Source organism: Pleurodeles waltl, chromosome 7 (assembly GCF_031143425.1).
Source record: "Pleurodeles waltl isolate 20211129_DDA chromosome 7, aPleWal1.hap1.20221129, whole genome shotgun sequence".
In the NCBI taxonomy this organism is placed as follows: domain Eukaryota; kingdom Metazoa; phylum Chordata; class Amphibia; order Caudata; family Salamandridae; genus Pleurodeles; species Pleurodeles waltl.
Window position 1 is genome coordinate 686,941,984 of NC_090446.1, and position 23,830 is coordinate 686,965,813.

General features: G+C 44.5%; 1 protein-coding gene across 1 annotated transcript in view; it reads right to left on the reverse strand.

Moving 5' to 3' along the window:
* The window catches only part of KCTD16 (potassium channel tetramerization domain containing 16), a 547,872-nt gene extending 530,502 nt beyond the window's left edge, over positions 1-17,370 (reverse strand). The window contains exons 1-2 of the mRNA XM_069244691.1: positions 16,773-17,370; positions 13,975-15,006 (exon numbers count right to left, since the gene is read on the reverse strand). Of these exons, the coding sequence (XP_069100792.1) occupies positions 13,975-14,806 (832 nt within the window). The 5' untranslated portion in view covers positions 14,807-15,006; positions 16,773-17,370. The remainder of the gene's footprint in view (positions 1-13,974; positions 15,007-16,772) is intronic.
* Positions 17,371-23,830: the final 6,460 nt, after the last annotated feature.

A 23,830-nucleotide genomic window follows, 5' to 3' on the forward strand; every position in this document is an offset into this window, starting at 1 on the left:
AGCTGGCCAAACCTACATGGGCACTTCAAACTGAAGTGGCCACTCCTCATTGCTGCCAATTTGCAGCAATGACACAATGGTCCTGCCCCCACACTCCATTCGGCAGACAGTAAAAAATAAAATGGTAATAAAATAATTTTATTACCATTTTATTTTTCAGCTTTCTGCAGCAGTGTGGGGGGGTGGGAAGGTGGCACTCCTCTGGTCCTATGGAGGAAGCGCAGCTGATCAGGTGAACTGTTCTGGTTTGTTCAACAGTACAAATTCACTGGGTGAAGCTAGCGCAGACTGGAATGGAGCAACCAATTATGAAACAAGCACTGGCAATTCCAATAGGTCTTTCTTATGCAAGACCTATTGGCTTTGTCAATGTATTTCAGACATGTTGTGCAGCAGAGAGACCTGCGGTCCCTCATGACTTGAAGTAATTGGGAAAAAAAGTGGTTTGACGTGGCCAGCATTAACTGAGAGATACCACTTTTTTTCAAGACATGTTGCACAGCACCCCGCGCTGCTGTGCAATATGTTAAAAAAATGGAGGGAGTGAAGCAACACAAGAGACACTGGAGAGGAGGATGGGAGCAACATCAATGGGGGAGGAAAAAAGAAACATGAGGGAGGTGTGGGAAAGATGGGAGGGAGCACTAAACGGGGCAGCAACACGGAGAAGAGATGGGTTAGAGGGGGAAGAAGAAATAGTACCTCAATCACCCCGATCAGCAAATGTTCAATTAAGTTCAATTAATCTGTGCTTGGTCCATGCTCCAATTAAAGGAACAAAAGTGACACTTGGCTGTTGCTAGCTAATTTAAAGGCAGCAAAGAAGAGTGCCACTGAAGCCAACAATTGTTAGAAATGGAAGGCTCCAAGCCCTTCACTGTAAAAAATACTTCCTGCAACTGAAAGTGCATGCAGCACATGCGCTGTCACAGGCTCAGCTTAAAGCATGCACTTTTGCAAACATGAACATGTTCTGATAGGTGCTCTGACTGGGCATCGCTTTCTGCGCCCTCCTCCCAAGAGTCAGTTTGTGCCTACACCTGCATTGATGCAGGGGGCTCCATTCACATTTTGGGGCAGATTTAAGGAAAGTGGTGCTGCAACTTTCCCTGCAACCCCTAGCACCTCCCTACCACCACCATTTGTGCACCATATTTAAAATACGGCACACCATGGTGCAGGGTAGGGGCAATAGCGTCATTTCACATGATGCTATTGATGTGCTCTGAGGAGTAGCACCAAAATATTGGCGCTACTCCTGCAGAGTGCATAGGGCTCACTTCTAAAGAAGCAGGTGTTGAAAGTGCCATAAAAAATGGCGCAAGGAAATCTAATAGATTTCCTTAAGCCATTTTTCCAGCTCCCTTAACGGGGGAACGTCCCCTTTGCATACATTATGCCTGGCGCATGCATAATGTAGTGCAAAGGGTTACAGGGTGGCTCAATGCAAGCATCGTGCCACCCTGTAAATACGGCACGGAGATTTTGGCCTCAATGGGCCCCATTGACGTCATAAATAATGATGTTAATGTGGCGCTAAGGGACTTTAAACATCCCCCTTTGTACTTGTGCCAAAGACATTATACTGATGGAAAATTTGCATCCATATGATCTGCATCACAGAAGAGGCAACACAAGTGTTTGTAATCCATTCTGTACCAAAGATGTGCGCTAGGGCGCAAAAATTATGTTATGTCCCGAAGCACTCCGATAATAAGGTTCCAGGTGGGAAACTTTGCACACACTTAAAAAAAAGTAGAAGGAATCATAAAAAATGTATCTCTATCTGCGAATTAGTCTTTGTCTAACTAATGGGGTGTCACAACCAGTGCATGACTGTGCACACGGGCAGGGAGTGCGCTTATCTCATCGGTCACCGTCACGCAGTACTACGCCGAACTTGTGCAGGACTAGACATTATGGGGGTCATTCTGACCCTGGCGGTCTTGGACCGCCAGGGCCACGAATGACGGAAGCACCGCCAACAGGCTGGCGGTGCTTCAATCCCCATTCCGACCGCAGCGGTAAAGCAGCGCTGCCCTGGGGATTCTGACCCCCGTACCGCCAGCCTGTTTCTGGCGGTTTTCACCGCCAGGAAGAGGCTGGCGGTAACGGGTGTCCTGGGGCCCCTGGGGGCCCCTGCACTGCCCATGCCACTGGCATGGCATGTCATGGCAGACAGTGAAAAGCGCGACGGGTGCAACTGCACCCGTCGCACCGCCGCAACACCGCCGGCTCCATTCGGAGCCGGCTCCTGTGTTGCAGCCTCATTCCCGCTGGTTAGCGCCCGCCGGCCCAGCGGGAATGTCAGAATGGTGGCCGCGGAATTTTGGCCACGTGGCGGCCAAATGGCGGTTTCCGCCTGGCGGGCGGCAGTAGCCGCCCGCCAGAGTTGGAATCACCCCCTATGTGTGCTCCCTTGTTAAAGTTCTTTGAACTCTACATTTTTTGAGAGAGGGTATGCATATCTCCTGCATTTTCGCTCTATTTTCAGTTTTCAAACATCATCCTTCTAACTCAAAGACAACATATTGACATCTTATCATTAATGCATGCACTTCTGCATTCAGCACTCCGTGTGAAACTGGGAGGAAATCTTCAGTGCCTGCCATCTAATTAATGTCTAGTAAGTGTACCTATTAAAATAGTAGAGTTCAAAATGTCCTTCCATGATTACTAGGAAATGCCAGGCGCTTCGGTCCCCAGCCTTCCTAATTATCATTTGTGTTAAGCGTGCTGCGAGTTCATTTCTCTGCACTTATGATCATAGGAACTGTCATTCAGAAACAGCCTAGTTTACACTTGTAATTGAAAGGGTATATTTTGTCTCAAGTAGATCCCTTAGCAGCCTGCGCTGAAAACATTTATGCAGGTATAGCAAGGGTGCCAGATGCCCTAATGCGAACAAGGCAAATTGGCCCATCAGTAAAAAAAAGCATATAAATGTAAACAGAACCCGGTGAAACTGCACTTGCTGCACCCGCAAACCTATTGATAGCTACACCCGAGGCACACCTAGAAAGCAAGGCTCTTGATAAGAAAAGTTTCTCAAACTACTCTCTAAACTAAGACCAGGAGTAACCAATATGCAGGAAAGTCCTTTCTGCTGCATCCGTGCTGCTCTGGTAAGATTGGGTAGTGTATCCTGAAAAGTGGCACATAGTAGCTAAAGATATAATACTGACGTTCAAATTGTTCGTTCAGAAACAGTTTATGTCCCATCCCTTCCTGAGCAACAGTAACCAGGAAAGATAGGGGACGTGCAGAGCCCCTAGCAACTGATCATGGACATCAGCATGAGGAACGCAAAAGATTTTGAACTGTGGTTTGGTGGCCACCTGTGACTGTGTAACAAAGGAGCCGGGGGCTGCCACACCAAAGTTATTTGTGGTTAGATCACAGCTTTCATAGCTTCGAACGATATTCCCTCTCAAGCATAAGCACAGAGGGGCCTTCATCCTTTTGCACATCTCATCAATTTCTACATCATCTGTTAGTGAATCATTTGTTATTCTTGGAGAAATCTACAATTTGTCTTAGGTAGTGATGCATTCTGCCTGACTAAAGGGGCTCAAAGTTCATGCATCTAGACTAGTTGTGCTATGCAGCAGTAGTGAATAAATGAATTAATGATGAGATGGGAACAGCAAAGCTGTTTCTAACTGGGCAGCTGTGTAGTTAGTTTGCTCTGGTTCTAAAGCAATCAAGCAAATTGGTCCTCTTGCCTCGGGTTTGGTAGTAAAAGGCAGATGTTAGGGTGATACATTGTTCCTCCCACAACGTATACCACAATATCACAACACCTATTGCACTAGCGAAAGCCACACCCATGAAACCGAAGGCTGCTTTCTGGTGTTAGAGCCTGGGTGTAAGATGATTTTGAACTGTTAGATTTCAATCTCTTTCTGACGATCAGGAGAATAAAGATAATAAAGATATCCACATAGAAAATGTTCCAAACCTTTGTTTAGGTCGAGCGCGCAAGCGTTCTGGCCTGTTCTAATCTATCTGTGGGCTTTTAACCACACCCACCACACACCCATCACTATCACTCGTTCATAGGCTTACCTATCCTTTGGCTTAAATCCTTTGTTATCATTGGTAAATGCTTTAAGTTTGTCCCTCCTTGGGGCGGTTTAGTTACCACCTTGCAGACTGACCATGTTACATGGATAATTGGTCGACTGCTGATACTTTTGGCTGCGAGGGAACTTCTTTTTCCTTTTGTGTCTCTCCTTCGCGCTCATGCTGATGGCGGCCATTGCTCTTTAAATCAGCCTGTTGGTGTCAACTGTTTTACTTTTCATTTTTAATTTAAGTGGCAAAAAAGTCCAAATGGGAATTTACAATGTTAACAGCTCTACCTCGAGCAAACGCGAGACCCATTGCATTGCAATGCTTGTTTTTATATGAAAACTCTCATCCTCTATGATGGAGCAATCAGTAGTTGGGCTATTGCAGAGAACATCCAGAGGAAGACTTGAATAAATCGATTAATGAGACAGAGGGATTAAATGTAAGCTGGGGAGCCCCTGGACTGATCTCGGGGACATGGAGCCCAGCAACACGGACCATTGTCGACAGAAATTGTATTTTCTAGCTGTCTGAGATATATTTAGTTGTTGTTTTGTGGCCAGAACTTATAGTAAATGGCAGTACTAGTAATCAGAATGTTGACGGGGCTGATCTTGAAGTGTAATCTGAGTGTACAGTGATGCTTGTGTGTCCCAATAATCGACCAATCTGGTTGAGTGCCCTAATAATCGTCCATTCTTGGCACTGAGTGTCATTTTGGCTCATTGATTGTATGATTATTGACCAAAGATAGGTGAAGGTGATTATTCACTGGTGCAAATCAGATATGAAGGATACGCCTGTTTTTCATATGAGGTAAATTGAGGAAGGTTATTATATTTCATAATCTGACGATAGGCTCTGCAATCATTATGGATTTCCACAACAACTTCTAAGGAATTCCAATTACTTTGTATTAAACAAGAAGGAAAATTACTTTGTTATACAACGTGGTCCAAAGGTTGTTAACTTGTCTTTGTACAGCTTGTAAAACCCTATTGATCAGAAGCAGAATGGGGTCGGTGTCGCAATTGCTAAACACAACATTGAGAAAAGCAGACAGATTACAGCTTCCAAACCTAAAAATAAATGTGAATTTCTTGCAGTGTTGTCAATTTTTGGCCACTTTGGAGTCTTTCCTACATCTTCAAAGGAGCATGAATCTAATGATCTGAAAATTATGAATATAATAAAATAGTGTGTGTATGCATCAGATTGAACATTTGTTGGTGTTCTGAAAACTGTCAGGTCTATGCCTTGAAAACACTACAAATATGCATTGTCAGCAGGGTTGGGAATCGACCATTAGTGTTAGTCTCAATGTCCAAATAGAAATGTCAAGATGAAAAACCTCAGAAATCATTTCCTCAATACATGCCCCAAAGTATGTGGTTGTCTAACGTCCTTTTGAAACCTAGCTACACCACTTAGGCCTATTGTTTTGGCAAAAGTTTACCTATGCCGTTAGGGAGGAAAGGTATGGCAAATATCTGTGAAACCCTACAAAGAAGGGACCTTTGTTGGTACCATCGACATGGCTGGAGTGGACATTTATTCCTTCGGGCATTACCCTGGGTAGCATGAGCTATTGAAGAATGGTTTTTGAAGGTCCAGGGCTTTTGCTGGTGCCTCTCTCATATTGTCAACCTCCCCGAGGTTAATAATAGTAGGTACAATGGGGGCTTCAGGAGAGAGTGGATGGTGGGCGACAAAGAGAGAGAACGATTAGAGAAGGAGGAGCTGGAGAGAGTAGATGAGAGAGACAGAGAATAGATGGATGAAAAGAGAGCATGGAAAGAGAGTGGGGCTACTTTTAATATGTTTGCAATGGCTGCCTTTGATTCTCAGTCCAGCCCTGGCTGCTGGTTGTCCTAGAGGACCATTGTTTTACTGTGCCTTTATATCATACTTACAACTGAGCAAATATTTGCATTCTGGAGGATTTCCTATAGTCTCACCACTTGTCGTAAATATCCACAAAAAGAAGAAAAGGAGGCCAACAGTGGAAGATTTATATGGTCCAGTGCATCAGTCTCCCTGAGTGCATATAAAAATGCAAGATACACAGTTCTAAAGAATAGGGCTCCATTCTACCTACTAGGGCAGGAGTCCCGAGGTCTCTGCAAGCATGTGTAAGCTAGGAACAAGGGCCCTCACTCACCATCTGGTGACATGCTTCATCAGTGGGCCATGCTCCTGATACAGCCTGTGCTGCAATGCCTGACAGGCCCTTCAAGAGGGCTCTTTACCAGAGATCTTTTTGATAAATTTGCCAGAGGTGAATGCAAATTTATGCAACCCTAGTGAGCAATGTGGTATCTTTCAATTTGGCAACGTGTACTGTTATGCTCTTAGTGAGGATTAGGAGTTTTTTTAGGTCCTGACAAATTGCCACTAGATCTTCAAGGCTATTTGAGCGAGAAAATGTTGACCATGTTTCAAGGTTCTGTAGTGTAGGAAGTACCCACACACGATCCCTCTATACAGACACCAAGAGTTGAGGTGTTAGGCACTCATCAGATACTGTTTTAATGGAACCAGATCATTATATCTTGCTTCTCCTTCTTCTGTTTTTAATTTTGACAGGGATGTAAGGTTAGAATAAATATTGGCCCTTGTGGCACCCTTAGCCAATTTTAATGCACTTTCTTTTGTCCACTCCCTCACTCTTGCTTTCACCTCCAATAAGTTTAGTGAAAAGATCTCCAGTTAAGAACCCTATTGAATGGCCCATCAGGCAGTGCAGCACCAGCCTGACGAGGAGCGTGACCCTATGATAAAACATGTCACCAGATGGTAAGTGAGAGCCCTTGTTCCTAGCTTACACATGCTTTAAGAGACTTCGGGACTCCTGCCCTAGTAGGTAGCATGGATCCCTATTCTTTGGAACTGTGCATCTTGTATTTTGATATATAGTGGTAAGCATCCACCCAATCTAATTCAGGAATCAGCATCTGTCGTTAATGGGAAGAGTTAACCGCAGAATTTTCGCTGTCAGACTCAACTAATCTAATATCCATTCCTGGAAAATGGCTCAATAATCTGCAGTGATGTGCAGGTGATTCAATTGAAACTTGGCAAGACAGGCTCAGCAATCCATCCTTCCAAGGTCAGTAAATTGAATGCCACTGAATTTGGTAATATTAACACCTATTATTTACAGTGGTTAGAAATAGCTCAGGTGTGGTATGAAACACTATATGAAATCAAGATATTATGACAAGGACACATGAGAATAATATGATCCAAACAACTTGAGGTCAATATGTAGGATTCTGTTATACTGGCTGAAAAAATCGAGAAGGAAATTAATTGTTCATGGCTGTCGGGACATTGGAATGAAAACCTTGCCCAGCATTTCATGATCTCTCCTTGTTGCTGTTCGTAATCAACATGCGTGTCACTTATTGTTCACTCTGAAAGCTATCATTTGCAGGGTTTTGTAGGGTAGGGCCAGTATTTTTTGATGTTTATACTGAATGAGCAACAGGAATTAGTCTGGTGCTCTAATCTCAGACCACTAGTTACCCAACCAGTATATTTTTATATGCTCATATAGTAGTAAATCTAAACACCTGAGAAGTCAAAAAATCCATATAACCTGTCTTTGATCCTCCATAAAAAAAAGCTCTTTATTGACTTGATAATGTCCATCACATTTTGAAGAGTTGCCGTAATGTTACCATCACATCACTGATGTCAACATCAATGTGGCTCTGACTTTGATATTGAAATTAGTGATGTGAAGGAAACGTTGCAGCAACTATTCATTAGATGTTTATCGGGAGAATGGTAGCCGTCGGTACAGATTTTATGCAAATCAGAAACGTTCTGCAGGAAGAAGCGTAAATTGTGAGAAACATCTTATTATTTTGGTCAACTTTCTTTCTTTGGTAAGCAATATCTGACAGCTATAGTTCAATACTCCCTTAAGGCAATGGCTCAGAACTCAGGCAGGCCAGTGATAAAAGTGAAAAGCCTACAATTCCTGGAGATTGAAAAATGCGAAGTCAAAAAGGATTCAAATTTGCTAACGAATGTGTTGATGGGAGTTAAATTATTAGTAACGTGTTGCATGTTGCCCAAACAATAACTCAAACAGTATAATTTCCTCTTTAGGTGACTTTAGGTGACTCATTTTTGCCACCAAAACGGTACCACTCGGAGCTCATTCTTTAGACAACATGCCAGAGCAATTTCAGAAGCCTCTAGGAGATCGGAAATCATGACCTTGGAGGATGGCACATCCTCTTGTGAGCCTCAGAGTGGGTTTCATCCAGGTGAGTGGCAAAAATTATCAATGAGAAAATGAGATTGTACACAGGCGCACCATGGGCTGTTACTTTTGGTACAGCGTTGTTCTGTTATTTGTGCAGAATGGATAGCCAGAAGAGCGACATTCAACTCTAGCAACAATTTCCTGAAGCTTTTTCTGGTGTCGTCATGGCGAAACTTCCCAGCCAATCAGAACACCAATGTAGTAGGTCAAAAGTGCAAGGCTTAGAAAAAAGTACCCAGCTAGCCACCTAGATATCCTGCACCTGATGTGGAATGTTTACAATTACATATGCAATTAAATATAGATTTTTCCTGCGAAGTCTGAATAAAGCTATAGGCACAGGACTGCTAATGTCCCACCTCACTTAAAGGCAGAAGATGAAATACCCTCTTTCCACAAGACTTTGGGCCTCCTGACAGAACGATTAAGCATTGAGTTCCCCAATGCCCTGTACGTTGAGTAAGTATATGTGAGTCTCGATCAGACAGCTACTGATTCTAGGGATGTAAAGGAAGGGATTACCAATTGGCAGACGATCTGCTACTTCTGACATAATATAGGCGCATAACTGTATGTTATGTTAAGGGTATTTGTAAAGAGCACTATCACCTGAGAGGTCATGGGCTGCCGTTGATAGGCACCTTTGATATTTATATCAAAAGCCAGGAAAGGTTATGGGGCTGGTTGAATTTCTAGTCAGAATTATGATGGTGGGGGATGCCTAAGTGGAGGGCATTAGCATACTGGTCATGGGTGTATTAGTGGGCACTTTTTAGCATGTATGCACTGTAGCCTTTGAGGAAAAGGTGTTGCCTTCTGTATCATCCCTAACTTTTCTCAAAAGCTAGCCGGGGAATTCACTGATGACAATGGGATTCTACAAGTAGAGAGCCACTAGCGGAGAAAGGTAATATTCATTTCAGGATCACTAGATATAAGATGCATCCGACGGAACAGGTGGAAGTGCATGCCATGCCCCGGGCTGTCACCAAGGCATATTTGCTCATGAGGGCCCACAGCTGTTAAGAGCTTGTTGCATATGACGCTCATACCAGTACATCAGAGTAATAATTGCTACTCTTTCTCGTGTAGCTTGGTGTGTAGTCTTTATGAATCTCAATCTTTTAGAATCAGTGCCACTTGTGAGGCCTCAGCAGTCTCAGAGGTACCAACCAGATAGGTCATGAGGTTCAGGAGGAGGTGTTCCAGTTACTACAAATATCAAGTTTGCTTGATCAACACAACTTTGTACATACAATGAAAATGACAAATAGGGGACTGAAGCCCCTGATTGGGATCTAGGTGGGGTAATAGGCCATACGGTGCTGCATGTGACAGTCACAGAGACAGACAAAGCAAAACAATACAGTGAGGGAAGGTATAGAGAAAGAATAACGTGATTGATTGGCTTCACAAGACATAGGAAGTGAAAGATTATACATTTTGGATTGGTTGGGGTAAAGATACTCAACATTTCATGGACACTCAGTGAATTAACAGATCGCCTCGTTACACAGACCAGAACAGGAGGAAGCTGGGAAAGGTGCAGTTACATTGTTATTGATCCAATACTGGTTCAACAGAGATAAACGAGTGAGAGAGACAAAAAGACAGAGAGAGAGTGTGTGTGTGCGTGTGTGTGGGGGGGGGGGGTGCGTGCGCGTGCGTGAGTGAGAGAGAGGGAGAGAAAGAAAGAGAGGGGGGCGGTGCCATTTCTGCAGTGGGAAGGTGTAAAACGTGCCTCATTCTGAATGTAGAAAGAGTAAAGACTTATGAGCAAATCAGTTCAACCAATATAACGAGATTCAACATGTGGACAAAAAATAAAGCGTTTTTTCAGCAAGCGGTGCACAAAGTGGGAGCTATCGCGGTGACTTCCTGGCTAGTCATCTGAAAAAGAATACTGTCAGTAAGGACCGTATTCCTCCTAGAAACATATAATTATGCAATCAACAATTTTGATTATTAATTTAAGTCCAATATCCAGGTGACAGGAAGGAGAGTCGATTTTCAGATACCTAGGTTGGAATAAAGGAGGACTGCAACCAATGTGTATCCAGCTGTGGTATTGTGTCTTATTACATTAATCAGTAACTTGCAGTTTGTGTACCTGGTTTTGTTTCTGGCGTGGAGGTCCGGAATGTGCCTCTTTACTTCGTCCTGACACAGTAAAATAAGGCCTAATAATCTAGCCACGACTGCATGGGGTAACTTGAGAGCCCTTAAAAGACAAGCACGCCCCCAAGGCCCACATTGCAAGTGGTCTGACAACGGATCCAGTAATGCCGGCCTCTGGAGAGACTCTTACCCTCCAGAGCAGTATCTCGGAAGGTCAGAAAAAAATGGCCTTTACTAGTCGGACCTTGAGAGCTAGTTTAGGAATTAAGAATACCAGTTGGATTTAACACGCCAGATTCCTCTTGTTATTCCTCATTCCTGAGTGCATTTTCACACAAAGAGTTTGACCGGTTTCGGGAAAAGAAACCCCGGCGGAGAGTCACGGTGCAGGTCTTCAGTCCTTCTGCGGCACTCATAATCTTGATGGCACTGATAAACCCCATTAGTGGGCTCATCGGAGATTACGAGTAAACCGTAATGAGGGTCGGAGTGCACCCTATGCCCCCAGAGTCTGTCACTTGCCTGTTGAAATAAATTCAAACATACATGCTACTGAGCACCATTGATGTTTTCCGAATTAATTTTACAATTTCTGTTCACAAAACCTCGCCAAACCTAAAGCGCACGACTTCTATGAACCACCGCCCTCCTGACTAACTGCACACAACTACTTCATGTAAAACGCACGCACGCCATTACACCCAGTAAAGCACCACTTCATGATATCTTTCACCACACAAAAATAGGGCTCTCTTTCGACTGTTCTGGCTCGGCTCGGGCACGGACTGTGTCCCCCGGGCTAAACATGCTCAGAGTAATCCAGCCTGCCCCCTTTGTCTCCATGCACAAGCTCTGTCTTTCCATCATTCGTTCTCGCTCTCTCGCTCCTTCTCGGTTATCTCTCTTCTCCCTCTCTGATCGCTTTTTGCGTACCTGTCCCCTTCCTCTCTTACTTTCTGTGCCAACTGTATTTAACCTCAGATAACTGGGTACAGCGCAGAGGCTGGATATAGCGGCAGTGGCCCTGGGCTTTCAAAACCGGCCTCCAGGGACTCCACTCACCAGGGAAATGACCTGCCGAATAAAATGTATAAAAACATTTTACATAAATTACTGCAGTGGTTTCATGCGGTTCTTTATCATCATGCTCTGTGTTTTTTGGTCACCTTTTCGGCTCCAATGTTCAACACTCCAGAAAGGAGGCATGGCGATGGCAGAGATGAAATGCATTTTACTGAATAACATTCTCGAGGAAAGTAGTTTTCAGGCTCCCATGGACAAGTAATAAAAAGGGAATAATATTTTCTAATGGTCTCTACTGCCATCTAGCTAGTTTCATCCATGCACGTGCTTCACTGTCATCCGAGGAATGCACGCGCTGAGAAATAACTGGCGCAGCTTCACGTGGGTCCAGCTAAGTCAATATACGTCAAAAAGAAGCGACTTCACAAAGGCAGCGGTAGGGCCTGGTGCCAACCTTGTATTTTGCTACCCTGTCAATGGTCATTGTCCCTGCGATAAAATTCTCTCCTCCACTGTACATTCAAAGGATGAGGCAAGCCACTGGAGGGTTTTGTGTGACAAAATTGAAGGCCGGGGACTGTTGTAAGGTGGAACTCCACGTGTCTTGCAATGTTCTAAAACATGATGGCGGCCCAAATAACCCCATTGAACCTTGCATGCAGGAGATGGTGCAGATTAAGTTATAAATCAGTACCGTGGAAGTCAACTACACCAATATATCGACCCTAGTCCGTGCCAAAACGTGGTAAACAGTTTAGTGCAGCAGCTCTTTCAAAGCTAAAGGACTCCTTCTGTCAAACTGTTTAATCACAAGCAAATAAGTCCCTCTTCCTCCCTTTAGCGCACAACAGGCCCATAAACAATAACACGCCCGCGGGTTTCTCTGCCTGCTAAGGCAGTAGTAATACTGTTAGAGAAAGAAAGTCCACAAGAAAGAATGTTTAAGAGTCATTCGTTCAATTGTGTGGCAGCTGTTAATAAACTCATGAATACTCTCCGAGCTGGCAATGGACCAGATACTGTTATACAGTAAGCGCTCGACTGTAATTAGTTATTATAGTAGAGAAGTGATGCAATTTTTTTCTATTACAGGTGACTACTTGTATCAAAACAAGACTACAATCATGAAAATATGCAGAGGTGTTGAGATACAACAGATCTCGCTTGCATTTTGCAAGACTATTTTGGGCAGCAGACTGTGAGTGGGTGAGTAATTTGGGATGCTGACTCCAAGCCAAAAGCAAGCTAGAAACGAAACCCTTGAAAATAATGGCGAGATCTCTGGAGGCATGTATGCATTTGATGACTCTAAGCAGCTAAGCGTGGGAAGTACATAGATGCTGCTCGACTTGTGGTCTACAACAGTGTTCTTCCTCACTCCTCCCCCTCAAATATTCTCTCACTACTATTACAGCATTTACTCTTTCACTTGATTTTGCTTTCACTTATTTGTCACGCATTCACTCACACTCCCATACTGGTTCACTTTTTCATTTATCCATTACCTTGTTCACGTACTCTTTTGCTGACTTTTTACATATCTCTAAGAATGACTGAGTAAGCTCTCCCTTGATTTCAATTGCCCCTTTGTCCATACACTGATGTGTGGGGTATTTATTTACATCTGGAGTGTCTGTAAAGGTTCACGCACTATAGACGGATGGAAGATAAGAGTGATTGAGTGTGAGTGTCTGAGAGAGTGTGAGGGAACAAGCTGGTGAGGTTGTGATTGAATCAATGAGTGAGAAAATGAGAAAAGAAATAATGAAAAAAATGAGCGATTGACTGATTGAGTGAGTTTCCTCTGCAGCTACCTTTGTATAGTGAGTGGGCAGCAGATCGCCTATGACACAATTACTCAATTTCCTCTCACTTTTTAGAGTTTCTTTCTCACTTATTCTCTCATTTACCCACCCACTCACTTTTCAAACACTCACTTGCATTCACTTATTAACCCACCCACTTTTTCACTCACTCACGAGATCTATTTTTTACTTGCTCTTTCGGTGCTTAATTCACTCACTAAATATTCACTATTTTAATTTAGTTCACATTCACCACCTGGCTCTTGTTCACAAACTGATTAGAACAGCACGCTTAAATCGTCGTTTAACTAATATCATGTAAATGACACTGTGACAACTTGTTCATCCCTTCCCTTATTAACTCACATTCTCCACTTTCTGGTTCACTCATAGACCAATTCTAAAAGCCCCGTAGAGAAGGGCTTCAGAAGATCTCGGTAGCTGTGCTCCTCATGTGCCTGCCTGGAGAGCTTGTCTCCCTCTCGAGCAATGATTAGAGATTATGAAACACTTAATCATCACTGCCGCCACATCTAAGACTGAGCCCAGGTGGGGATCACAGTGATGCGCTCCTTAGATAGAAGGAAGCAATGAGGAACAATGGAAGACCATGCACAGAGATAATGATATGTTAGTTTGTATTGCTTGGCACCTGCACAAGTGGTAGGTACTCACGGTAGAAGACGTATTCGGTGTAGCTGGACCAGATCTTATCCTCTGTATATTGATTGACGACGGAAGCGGTCACCGAGGAGTTGCAGGCTACCATGAGGAATCCACACTCTGACAGCATATCAAAAGCCCGCTCTAGGTGCTTGAACTTGAGATAGAACCTGGAGGTGTATCTCTCGGGGGCTCGGTCAGGGTCCCTGCTCTCATTCAAGGTTTCTCCAAAGACTTCCTTGGCTAGGGCAATCCTTCCGCAAACCAAAATCCTCGGTACTCTCCTGAACTTGGCATCTGCTTGGCTTTCACGGCCCATGGTGCAAGACCCTCTGTACCCAATGGTGATGAACCCCCATTTCCTGTCTGATGACATCAGTGAGGTCGGGGGACACACCCTGGCATCACTCGTTTGGGAGGCCTCCTCATAGTCACTATGGCAGTAGTCATCAGGGCTCTGCTTTACGTCATCAGGCGCCAGGATTTTGACCAACTCAGGAAGCTGGAAGTACTCGGCTTCTCGCTTGAGCCTTCCTCGCTCCGGAAAGTGGTCGGGCAAGACCACCTGCTTGTCCCTGAGGAAGTCCAACACATAGCGGAAGAGGAACCCATCACGGTCAATAAAGAACCTTCCCTTGGCATCCTTGGCGAGCTCACAGAGCACGTCCCTCTTCGGTGTGAACATCTTCCAAAGCAGTGAGTGGGGGATGCCGGTTAAGGTAGAGTGGCGGGTAAAGTACACCTGCCCGCCCACGTTCAACTCAACCACATCCGGAAAGGAATTCAAGACCGACACCTGGTCCCTGGAAGGGAGGTAAGTCCTACAGTTGACACTCAGAGCCATGGTTGGGGGAGACCGTAATCACCTGGAGATGCAGCCCTCACATGGAACAATAAACAACTCTCTTGCCCTGCAACCACCAGGGCCTCCTAGCATTTGACGAGGTCGTGCTTCGAGCCCACTGCGATCTCAGTAGCCGTACGTCGACTACAATCCCCAAGCATGTTCATATACGACAGACGACTCTGGGTAAATTCTGAAATCTGTTGGAATAATGTTGAAGCTGGTTAATTAAAATAAATTCCAGCCCAATTAAATAATGTGCAAAACAGAAAGTGATTTACTTGCGGGCAACGGAGATGTGGTGCAGTTAGTTAAGTAATCAACGGTGGTACATATAAACTAGATATCTGTTCACGGCTTCCCCTTTTGAGCACTGTACTCGCATCTAAATCTTAACTCGCACGGTCCTTGCAGCGCTCGCGCACCCTCAAACTTATCTTAGCAGTGAGGCTCTAGGCAAGGAATCAAACGAAAATTCACGAAAATAAAGAAGTGCGATATAGTTGTGCAACCGGTGCTTCTACAAAATGTGAGTGCAACTCTGTGTTTGCAGAAAAACAATCGCATCGTCTTCGAACACTTTCAAAAGGTACCTCCACTCCTCCCGTCTCCCCCGAGAATGTCGTTTCTGCGCGTAAAGACTCTGCACACGGCGCGTGATCCGTGCAGCATGCGCGGCTGTTTGCTGGCTACGTACACTGCACACCATGGTTTAGAGAACGCACAGGACCCATTATCGAGAGGGCCTCTCCCACACAAACCCTGCGTCTGCAGTACCCTCTGCCATGCACTGCCCTTCCCCTCCGAAAGAAGGGGCCACACAAAATCCCTAACTCGCTCCTAACCATGTGTTGTGCGCAACCATGCCCCTTACACAGTTATTTGTCGTAGGCAACCTCGTGCCCTCAACAGTGATTTGTTATCCGTCACAACCGCGTGACGTGCAAAATAACCAGTGCCGTTCACAGCCACAGTGTTGTACGAAATCCTTTGGTTTACCACTCTGTGCTGTGCAAAACCCTATTCTTCACTCTGTGCTGTGCAAAACCCTATTCTTAACCATCGCGTGCTGTGCACAATCTGTCCACTCTGTGTGTTGTACAACCCTATGGTCTACCACCATGTTCTGTGACCAGTCCGATGGTTTACCACCCTGTGCTGTACACAGCCATGTGGAACATCACCCCGTGCTGAGAACAACCCTATGGTTTACGACCCAGTGCCGTGCACAATCCCGTGGTTTACCACCCTGTGCTGTACACAGCCATATGGATCACCACACTGTGCTGAGAACAACCCTATGGTTTACGACCCCGTGCTGTGCACAATCCGATGGGTTACCACTCTGTTCCTTGCACGATCCGATGGCTTACCCCCGAATTGTGCACAATCCAATGGTTAACCTTCCAGTGTTGTGCACATCCTATGGTTTACCGCCCTCTACTGACGACAACACTGTGCTCTACCATCCCGTGCTGTGCACAGTCAGATGGAATACCGCCCTGTGCTGCACACACCGTATAGCTCACCATCCTGTGCTGTACCCAGCCCAGTGGTTTGCCACCCTGTGCTGTACACAACCTCCTGGTTTACCGTGTTGTGCACAACTCTATGCTATAAAACCCTATGTTGTGCACACTTTGTGGTTTACCGTCCTGCGCTGCACACAACCCCGTGGTTTACCATTCTGTACACAGCCCTATGGTTTAAAACCTCGTGCTGCACGTCTACCTGTAATATGCATCCCTGTGCCACATACAATCAATATCTCCTACAATTCCACACCCTAAACAGGTGTATAACAATCTATCCTAACTCGCTAATTTAGAAAACATAGTCACAGACCATTGCACACGAGAGTACGGACATCAACGGATACGCTCGAGGCATTCAGCTTCACTTTCATTTCAGGGCAAAAGGGACGGGTTGAAACGCGATATAAAATGCCCACCACAGAAACACTTACCTGATGGGCCTCGGTCCTCGCACAGGTAAGGAACTCGACATAAAAGTCAGAAAAGAGTCCAACGCCAAAATACACCCAAAGCCTTCATGACATCCACAGAGCGCCGGTGAAAGCCAAGGAAAGTGCCTGGAAAACGTCAAAATCAAAAACCCTTCCTGGTCACAAAGAAGTAACATATAAAAACGGAATAGAAGGCGCACATTTACCAGCCGGCGACCTATTAAAAGAAAATAAAGGACTCGCGGAGAAAATCATTGCCTTTAAACAAGCATCACAGTTTTAGAAGGCATGCTTCTTGGCGGGCGAGGAGCAGACAACCTGACAGGGTCCAGAGAAGGGACTAAGAGGTACGAATTCCGATTCCGTGTATAGTCAAGGGTGTGTACACGCAAAATGTAGACGGGAGGCTTGAAAATACACAGCGCGCTTCTCGAGATGAGCAAAAAGGATGCTGCTCAGCGGCGTCTCCTCTCCTCCGTCCTCCCCGGCTGCGGATGCTACGCTGGTGCCTCGCCGCTCCCAGAGCTACTTCGAAGATGCTGTTATTTCAGCGGAGCAGGGAAACGGCCGTCCAGGGAAATAACTATTACATCATCTTAAAGGAGTAGGGGCAGGCGGCGGGGGTGGCGTCGTTATCGCGCATGCCTTTCTCATTCAGAAAGCTGAGGAAATAGCTCTGTGGGTTGAGGCACCTGCTTCGGCGACTTTTAGGCAACGTAGAAGTGACGGGTCCCAGTCCATGGAGGCCCAACGTAGTGATTTTTCCCTTGGAAAATAAGTGAAACAGATTGATTTATGGCCACTGACTAGCAGCAGAATACTATTTACAATGCAGCGCCGCTAATGAAGCATTAATAAAGATTTTCGTAAATAATCTGAGTGAGCAAAGTTTTGATGTAGGCTTTGGGAGCCTTCTGACATTTTCTTGGGTTGTCTGTGCAGGGGAGCTGGGAAGGTGGGGCACTTCCTTCCTCATCGACCTCCCACAACTATTCCTGAGGGTTTCTGCTACTGCAGATGCTAATGTGCCACAGAATCCTAACTATTATCAATACTGAATAGTGGATTCAGTGCTAAAGGACAATGGATCGAATTGACATAGGTTTGAGGGGATCTCACCAATTGGATGTGTGAGGGCCATTAATAACAATAACATTCAATATCATAAGCCTCAGTCAATAACTAAACCAGTTTAGTAATTAAAGGTCATAGATTTATTTCCCTATATTAACAACGCTAATGTCACGAAAATAACTCTCAAACACAGATGATATGCGTATAAGATCAATAGCGGTTGGTTAACATGACATATATGTTTCAGTTTAATTAATACAATTAAACAAATTATCTCTAAAATAATAACACACATATTAATAATGGGAAAACTGGTAATAATGGCAGAGTATACATTAGTTCAGCATCAAATGATCTCAAAACTAACCATGAGCATATCAAGATTAATTCCCTAACTAATCACAAATTAGCATTGGCATGTTGGACTTCATGTAAAAAGAATTTAGTAACACAAATTTAGAAAAATCTCCAACTTGATTATGTTGTAAAAAAAACTATTAATGTGCAGCAATAAAATCATTAGTTGCAGCTGGTACCTGAAAAGCAAGTGGGACACAATTCACATTTAATAACATACATTGCCACAAAGGTAGTAACAGCAAATGATCAGTTTCAGCTTGAGGATACCATCAGTTATATCATCAGAATATTTGGGCCTAACGACAGCTCGTCTGCTCTCCAAGAATCACTCTAGAAGAAGGAAGCCAACCCACTAGTCATTCTAGCCAGGTTGTTATACTACATTCTAATTAACTCCTGATTGGTAAGTCTATGGGGTGGTTTCATTTCAGGCAATCGAAAACTAAATTGACGACCTAAACTTAAATCGACGCTAACTATAACATTTTCTTTCGATGTATCTTTTCTTCTTCCGTCTCGTCTGTAACTCCATTGTCTCATCGCCTCTCGAGTATCTTGTTCTCAAGAAGAAACTTTTACAGTTTAATTTATATCCATCCTCGAGGAAAGACCAAATATTAGTAACATTTCCAAACAATAGGACATTTCAACTAAAGCAATGCTTGGTTTGTCAGTCAGTCAAAATAACTTTATTTCGGCTACAGGAGCCATAAAAGCACAGCAACAATAAATAATTACAAAGAATTAAATAACATATATACAATACATGTGATAAGATAAACTAATAAAATTAAATAAAATTAAATACACTTCCAGAGTAAGTTTATACATTCTTGCTAAAACTATTATGCAGATAGAAGTTTCCCTCTGACAATCCAACTTGCCCCAAGGAATTTGGCAACAGCAATCAGACGAGTGTCTGATCTAAGAATCTAAGAATTCGGAGAGCTAAGTCGGACCTGCGAACTCCCAGCAGTCTACAAGCCGGGGCCAGCCTTTTCCTGTGTGAGGCAGTGTATGCAGGGCAGACAAATAGGACGTGAGGGAGGTTTTCGATGGGTGCTTTTCAAGCTGGGCAGATGGTTGTTTGTCATGTGACCAGCGACTAGTAAATAGTCTTAATTACAGGGTGCCAGTACGGAACTGGAAGTACAACTTCCTTTCTCTTGGTACCGTGATTATGTCCCAGAAAGCCTCATATTTGCACGTCTCTTTTAGGTTGGTGAAGTCACATGATAGTGTAGAGTGAAGAGCAACCCTCATATCTTCAGAGTCTACCATATGCCAGTACAATTTTTTAAGATCACTTTTTGAAGGGAAGGAAGTAGTGGTTGGGGAATCCAAAAGTTCTCTAAGCCCAAGAGAGTAAAGTAGCCCCTTGATGTGTCTGAACCAGGGGATACTGTGAGAGTGGTCAACTTCTAAGATGACCTGCAGGGCTATAGTGAAGGAGGCAAGCTCCGGAGTGGTCCAAAGACGCCACCAATACAAGAGGGGACATAGGTGGGCTTTGTGGTCAATGCGTTTCATGCCTAGGTTGTTAAAAAGGGGAAACAATGGAGTGCTTGGCGGGAGGGACACTAGATTTCTTAAGAAATTATTTTCAGAAACCTTTATTTCTTGGGCTTTGGCATAGCCCCAAAGTTCAGCTCTGTAAAGGGCTGAACTTATTGCCTTGGTTTCGGATATCCGGATTGCGGGGCTTATTGGTTTAGTGTGTGAAAGGTTGAAGTCCTTTATTAAGACCCTGGTTGTTTGCTTTAACTTCAGTGCTTGCTTTGCAATATGTGATTTCCAAGACATTTTTCAGTTAACATTATGCCCAGGTAACTAAAAAGTGCTGACCTTTTCAAGTGGAGTTCCCTCGAGAGTGAACTTTCCTCTAAATGATCTGTGTGGATTAAGTGTCATCAATTTCGTTTTAGAGGCATTGATTTCAAGTCCCTGTGTGGAGCAAAATTCCTCAAAATGCACAAGGAGTTTACATAATCCACTTGGGGTCTTGGCTATCAGGTGTGTATCGTCTGCAAAGAGCAGGACCGAAATCTTCTGTGTTCCTAGCGATGGTGTGTCAGCCTCCAGTCTGAGTAGGGAGGGGATGTTATCATTTATGTACAGGGGGAACAGTGTGGAGGCAAGGACACACCCTTGCCTCACACCCCTTGACACCTGAATTCTGTCACTTAGCTGCTCCCTATCGTCCCACCTGCTGTGTGCATAGTTACCCTCATGGAGCCGCTCAGGGATTCCCATTAGGGAAAGAACTTCCCGCAGCTTGTTACGGGGTACTAAATTGAATGTGGATTTCAAATCCACAAAAGCAACATACAGGTTTCCTTTACCAATAATAACAGTTTTCCAGTATAAGAGCAGAAACCTAAGGGCTTGCTCAATGGTAGATTTTTTTTGCGAAAACCTGCCTGGAGGGGACTAAGGATGTTGCGTTCCGTTATCCAATCTTGAATCTTGCCCAGAAGGCAATGACAGAACACTTTCTGCACACAGTCTATTAAACTAATTGGTCTATAATTGCTGAGGAGGCTTCTGTTGCCCTTTTTAAAGATTGGGACAACAATGGTCTCCTTCCAAGACTCAGGGATTGGCGCCCCAGATGCTATTGCATTCGCTATGATGGTGATATATCTTGACCAGATTGCTATATTGGTTAAAAATAGGTCTGCTGGAACACCATCCGCACCAGGTGCCCTACCACACTTTAGAGAGCCTAAAGAGTATGCTATGTCCGCTTGGGAAAATAGTTGCAACACTGGAGGAGTGGGTGTTAGGGTAATATTTGGGCAAGTGTCCTTATGTCGAGAGGTAGAACTATCATGGTTGTAAGAATACAACCCACTAAAGTGGTCTACCCAGTCCTTTGGTGCAATATTAGTTGTAATGTTCAATTCGCTGTTTGCAGGGCCGTGCGCTGCCAGGGACCAAAATGTGCTGCAGTTCCTCTGTTGTGCAGCGTCACTAAGTACAGCCCACCACTTGTCGTCTTGTTCACGTTTAGCTTTGTCGATAGCTGATTTGTAAGACCTGGCTGAGCTATTTGCATTTACATCCTTAGATTTTATAGCTTGGATTAAGTGCTTGCTTGAAGAACAGCACTCTTTGTTAAACCAGCGATGCCTACCCTTGGGCCTCTTACTATCAGAAGCCATGTAAGCCGAGAAGAGGGCCGCAATACCCTTGAAACCTGAGGTGTGAGTTAACCTTATTTCCTCATTGGGGATTGCGGAGCCAACCTCTAAGCCCGTCAATGTGGTCCTCAAGGTGTTGTTAGCAGCGTCAATGAGTGTAGGTCGACCCAGAATCTGGTTCCACTTTAGGTGGCGTTTGTCATTAACCAGACTGATTCCCTTTGGTGCTTTAACTGAAGTGTGGATCATGGACAGGTGGTTGCTCAAAGCTGACAAGTGGACTGTGAGAGGATTATGGTCACTTTCAGATCTCTCAATAACCATTATGTCAATGTCTAAAGGCCATAATCTTATGTCAACTAGACAATAATCAATTCTAGTGGTGGGGTTAACTTTGTTATACGTGTGACAACCCTTTACATCTGATTTGGTCATGCCATTGAGTGCCCTAAGTCCAAAATCCATTGTCAATGATTTTACCTGAACAGCAACTTGTGACCACCTTTGAATGGGCAGGATAATCAGGGCAGGGATAGACCATACCTAATCCTCCTCATGGGTGGACCCAAGATCATCCCAGTCAAGAGGTTCAAATGTGACGTTAAAGTCACCTGCCACAATAATTTTGTAATGCCAGGGACAGTTTTGCAGAAATGCCCCCAGAATGCTGAGGGTTTTGGAAACCCGAACCCCCCTCCCCCAGCCCCTCTGGTATAGATGTTGAAAATAATCACAACTGCATCAGCCCCAAATGATAGGCGAAGACCTAGCAGGTCAAAGGAATCAATGGATAGTTGTGATATACAGCAGTTTAGTGATGTTCTAGTCCAAATGGCTAGACCCCCAGAGGGCCTGGTACTGGGCAGATGAGGAATATTGAAGTTGGACTAGCCAGTTCGAAAGAGTGGGTCGGTCAACCATGTCTCTTGAAGAAGACATATGTTGTGTTGCTCAACAAATGAGGTGAAGGACGGGAGGGGGAGGATAGATCTCAGACCTGCAACATTCCATGAGCAAGTTGTACCCCGGTGGATGAATGGACAGCCCTGTCCACTGACATATTTGATAGTTTAGTTACCAAAGGGTGGTTTAAAAGGTGAGGTTGCTTGGGAGGGAAGGGGTCATCATTACTATTGTCCAGTGAAATCCTGTGTCAAGTAATGATAGTCATCTGGGGGACCTTATCTGGTCCTAGGTGCGGTATTCTCATGCTTTGCTATCTGTAAGAAGTGAGATTCACCCGGGAATGAATGAATAATGTTATCACGGCTATGCAATGAGTCACCGGTGGTCTGGTGGGATCTGTAAGGAGAAGAAACGTGAGTGCTTGCGGAGGCAATATTAGGGGCTACAGCTAGACCAGAGACAGTTGTTTCATGTGAGTCAGGGGGAAGTTCAGCATGTATTTCAGACGATGCTTTAAGTCAATCATAAGAGCAGATGGATTACCTGTTAGGCTGTGGATGGGACGAGCCCTACAGTATACGGATGGACTAGGATATTTGAACTGGATGCAGGATTGCCCTGGAGCACTTGTCCTTGCATCTAGGGCCACCAGGTTGTCCACCATGCTCCTATCCTTAAGTGTCAACTGTAGAATGTCAAAGTGTGTGCCTATGTCTGGCCTTCTTACTGCATCAATTATATCCTCACGTATTACAGAGTAATAGCCTCTTAGGTGGAATCAAATGAATTGCCTTATTTCTAATGAAATCTCCCCCTTCTCTTTGTGCCAATGGGTGTAGCTTAGGAACATTGATCATTAAAACAGTCCTTGTAGATTGGAGTCGGTCAATGATGGGTTGTGCAGTGTATTTAGGGACAGTATTGCTTGTGGATTTCGTAGTTTGATAGCAGGCATCAAATGCCTTCCCTGTGCCTAAGCTATTGGGTGGGGGGTTCTGATCGGACTTCTTGACCTTAGCATCAGCTAAAGATTGGTCAGCACAATAATTTGCTAGCATTGTGGGCAATTTCGTCATGGTACCTGAGTGGTTTGGCATTAGGTTGCGGTGATGATTTATGGAAGTCGTTTTGTCTGGAGAAATTAGCTGCTTGACTATTGCAATTAAGGAGTTAGCCATAGACTTAAGTTCTGACACCTCCCTCTTTAAATCTTGTATGCATAACACATGCTGTGCATTTGACTGGGCTGAGTGCTCATTTACATCTACATCTACTGACCCACCCACCCTGATGCATGGGTCAGGGTTGTCCTGTGAGTCTGAGATATTTATTAAAGGGGTAAAGCAGATGATGCACTGAATAGGGTTGGAGACTTATCCGCTGATAACGGGGGAGCGTGGGTGATGATATCGCTACCCTCCCCCTGCCCTGTGGAGCCAATAGCCTGTTGGCTGCATTTTACAAATATGTCAGCAATTTTCTTGTGACCAGCGCCCTTCCTAGCAGGGGAACACTTTCCACCAATTCTGTTGGGGCCACTGTCCGGGGATGAGGTTAAGATTCCTTCACAATCAT